The sequence below is a fragment of the Rutidosis leptorrhynchoides genome, chromosome 3 (assembly GCF_046630445.1).
Source record: "Rutidosis leptorrhynchoides isolate AG116_Rl617_1_P2 chromosome 3, CSIRO_AGI_Rlap_v1, whole genome shotgun sequence".
In the NCBI taxonomy this organism is placed as follows: Eukaryota; Viridiplantae; Streptophyta; class Magnoliopsida; order Asterales; family Asteraceae; genus Rutidosis; species Rutidosis leptorrhynchoides.
Window position 1 is genome coordinate 162996914 of NC_092335.1, and position 3804 is coordinate 163000717.

Sequence of the window (3804 nt, forward strand, 5' to 3'; positions counted from 1 at the left end):
CTTCCTCATGCACGTCTTCGTTCACTGGACTACCCTGTTGAGCCATTTATTCTGCTATACAAACATATATACAAGAATCGAAAAACGTTAAAAAAAATAAGAAAATTACAAGATTTTACAGTCGGTCGACATAAAATATAAGTCGATCGATTTTCAAGGACAATCGCCCGACATACATATAAATCGATCGACTTAGAAAATCGCCCGACATACAATAAGTCGGTCGACTTAGGAAGTCAATCGGCCGATTGTTTTATCGAAGCAAAACACAGATCCAAATTCAAATTCATCTATTTTATGGTGTTTAGTTTCAATCAATGACTAATAATGGTACAGAGAAGGCCAATTTACATGATCTATTCACCAATTAACTCTAACGGGTCCTAATCTGTACAAATCTAATCGAAAATGAAAAAACAAACAAAATCATCAGTAACTTTCAATCTAGAAGGAATTACCTCGAATGGTTAATGGCGCTGGAATCACAAATCAAAGATGTATATGAAAATCACGATCAAAAACTCCTCCTTGCAAAGTTCGAATTTTTTGGTAAAACAATACAATCGCACGAAATGGGGTACTTCTGCCGTCTGAGGCCTTTTTATACCCAGGTTGACAGTCGGTCGACTATGAGATTATGTCGGCCGACATATGTGACAAACGACCGACATTGTGACAAGCCAGTAAGTCGGTCTATTTTTGTTCAACATCGACCGACTGATGATCCAAATCGGTCGACTGTCCCTTTTTAAAAAATTTATTTTTCGTTTTAGAAACCCCGATAACTCCCTCTATTCACATCCACTGGGCTGATTTTACACGCAAAATATTTACATTTTGAAAACTTTAACAAGTTTAAAATTTGAGATGTGTACTTCGTTTCTTTTTGACATCGGGACATAATTTGTAACATCATGGAAATATACACATATTCACACAAGCAAACAAATAAAATGTTTTTGTATTTTTCAAAATAAATATTAACACACTAAATTTTTTTTTTTTTTTGTAGTTTTTAGGATTTTAAACTTATCACAATAAGAAGTGCAAATGAAGAACAATTCAGGTCAGAAAGTCAATGATCAAGGTTAAGAAAGATCCAAGATTGTATGGCATAAAAATATGTTATTTACAGGAAGCAGTTTCTATAAGTCATAAACCTAAGAAAGCTAAATTATCAAAATATATACATGATCAATCAACATTCAGACAACAATATGTACAAAAAAAAATTCACAAGTAAAAGCAAATAATTTGTGAGAAATTGATCTTAACATGGTATCTATCTTCATTAAACTTTTACAGACTTTCCTCTTAGACATTTTGATGATCAAGTTAATTAATTACTTTAACATATTGCTATGTTAGATTCAATCACTGACTTAGTCATCATTTTGAGATCGCACGATTTTTTAGGTAGTCAATTGAGCACAAGTCTATTAACGCTTTCCGTTACCACAAACACATACGTTAGGTCTAATTGAACAGGAAGGTTCTCATAGTAATTTTGGAATATCCCTGTCAGCCATTAGCTTCTATCGTAATGTATACTTTTCAATTCATATGATTCTGATGGATCTCATAGTATATTTAATATTCTGTCAATCGTGCAACCTTTTATGTAACCAACTGCTATCAATCTCATTCCTTCTTTATTATTAAAGTTATTGGAGGAAACGGAATGAAAGACGTAGCTTTCTTAATGAGTGAGTATTCAGAATATCCCTCTGAAAACATCTTTCGCTATCTAGGCCTTAATGGGCACAGTCCCATATCACAGACAATGATAATAAGTCCAATAGAATGGTTTTGATGAAGTATGAATGATTTAAGTTCTTCTTGGTAATCTTCACACTCAATAGTATTCTTACAAAGACTTCTCTTCTCAATTCCATCATTATCTTGACCTTGATATTTTCGTCTTCCATGATTTCACTTCTGTTTTCATGATATAATAACTTGATATGCAATGTGCCATAATTTTTTTTTTTAACAACACATTGCAGTCTTGACTTTGATTTAGTTCTCGAATTGACTTCCTTGCGATGAAGATCTCTTTTCTTCATTTGTGTAACAATTAACTTAAATCATTCATTCATGGACTGTCTGTAATATAGAACCACACTTTTCAACTCGTTCACAGGAAAGACACTCTCATTGAGATAAACCTACTATTTTGGAGTTTAGGTACGATTCAAGAATTAAAGTTTGATAGAATTCGGTATGCACAGTCAATCAGAACATTCTCAATGCTTATTGATCGCTTGAATATCCCAATTAGTCGTGAGACTCAATGGTGCAGCAATTTGGAATTTGATTGGGGATATTCTACATCATGTGTTTCTAGATTATACGTCATGATAGGGGATACCCTCACCTTTTGTTGATTTCCTCAACAATTTTCTTTAAAGTATGCACCTGTGGTAATTAAGTGACTACCCTCAACTGCTGTAAACCTTTCCATGAATTCCTTATCAAGATATTTACATGATTGTGATTATGATCATCTCATTCTATGATTAAGTCCGTATCTCATTTTTTCATTTAGATCAAACTCGTTTTACATTTAAACCTTTCTAAATTTTTTATTTTCTGAATTTCTGATGTTGCATCATTAAATCATTACTCCCCCTAAAGTACTAAAAACCTATAATCTTTTTGGCTTTTTGGATTTTAAATACAAAGAAACAATCAGCTAAATATAATCACGCAGTATATACAGCTATACATGCAGAACACATAAAATGATATTACTCTTTGGTCTCTTCGTCAGGAACGACTTCTGACAATATTTTGACACTTAACTCAGTTAACAAGAAATCAAAACGTGGTTTATCAAAAGCTTTTGTGAAAAGATCAGCCCTTTGCGTAGTTGTGCCAATTTTGGACAACATTGTTTAGTCTTTTCTCATAACAGTCTCGAATAAAATGGTATTTAATCCCTATGTGTTTGGTCTTAGAGTGATTCACAGGATTTTTCGTAACAGCTATGGCAGCAGAATTATCAACGAAAATAGGAGTGTTAGAAATATTCAAACCATAGTCACGAAGCTGCTGTTGTATCCACACAACCTGAGATGCACAGCTTGCTGCAGCAATGTATTCAGCTTCACTAGTGGACAAGGCTACTGCTGTCTGCTTCTTGCACTGCCATGTAACTAGTCTGTTTCCAAGGAATTGACAACCTCCTGATGTTGACTTAAAATCTTTCTTGCATCCACCATAGTCGGGATCACTATAAGCCGTCAGTTCAAAATCATTATCACAAGGATACCATAGGCCCAAATTCGGAGTTTGCTTTAAATAACGCATTATCTTTTTCACCACAAGCAAATGATGTACATTCGGATTTACTTGATAGCGAGCACATAAACAAACTGCGAACATGATATCAGGGCGAGACGCTGTCAGATACATCAAAGAACCAATGATGGCCCTATATAAGGTTTGATCAACCTTAGCACCTTCCTTATCCGGTGTAATCCCGTGATTCACCGATTGCGACGTCCTTGCAGGACGTTCATCTTCCATTTTGAATCTTTTCAGAATATCTGATACATATTTCGTCTGATGTAAAAAGACACCCTGAGTTGTTTGTACAACCTGAATACCAAGGAAGAATTTGATAGTTCCCATTGAACTCATCTTGAACCGTTTCTACATTACCTCCTCAAAATCATCCACCATCGTCTTATCTGTAGATCCAAAGATAATATCATCCTCGTACACCTGTACTAGCATAATATGCTTGCCCTTTTCTTTGATGAAAAGTGTCTGATCGATGACACCTCTTCTGAAACCATT

The 3804-nt window shown here is 34.5% G+C and overlaps 1 protein-coding gene across 1 annotated transcript; it reads right to left on the reverse strand.

Moving 5' to 3' along the window:
• Nucleotides 1–360: 360 nt before the first annotated feature.
• Nucleotides 361–3531, reverse strand: LOC139900564 (uncharacterized mitochondrial protein AtMg00240-like). The gene is made up of 2 exons (XM_071883331.1): nt 3216–3531; nt 361–398 (listed from the first exon to the last, which is right to left on the reverse strand). The coding sequence occupies exons 1-2, from the start codon at nt 3529–3531 to the stop codon at nt 361–363; spliced, it is 354 nt and encodes a 117-aa protein (XP_071739432.1).
• Between the last annotated feature and the right edge of the window lie 273 nt (nt 3532–3804).

Excerpts from the sequence above, each read along its gene's own strand:
- LOC139900564 (XM_071883331.1), bottom strand. The coding sequence starts at position 3,531 with ATGGAAGATGAACGTCCTGCAAGGACGTCGCAATCGGTGAATCACGGG. Across the intron at positions 399-3,215 it reads TGATCCCGACTATGGTGGAT|ATTTGTACAGATTAGGACCC; the intron begins GCAAGAAAGATT and ends ATTTTCGATTAG.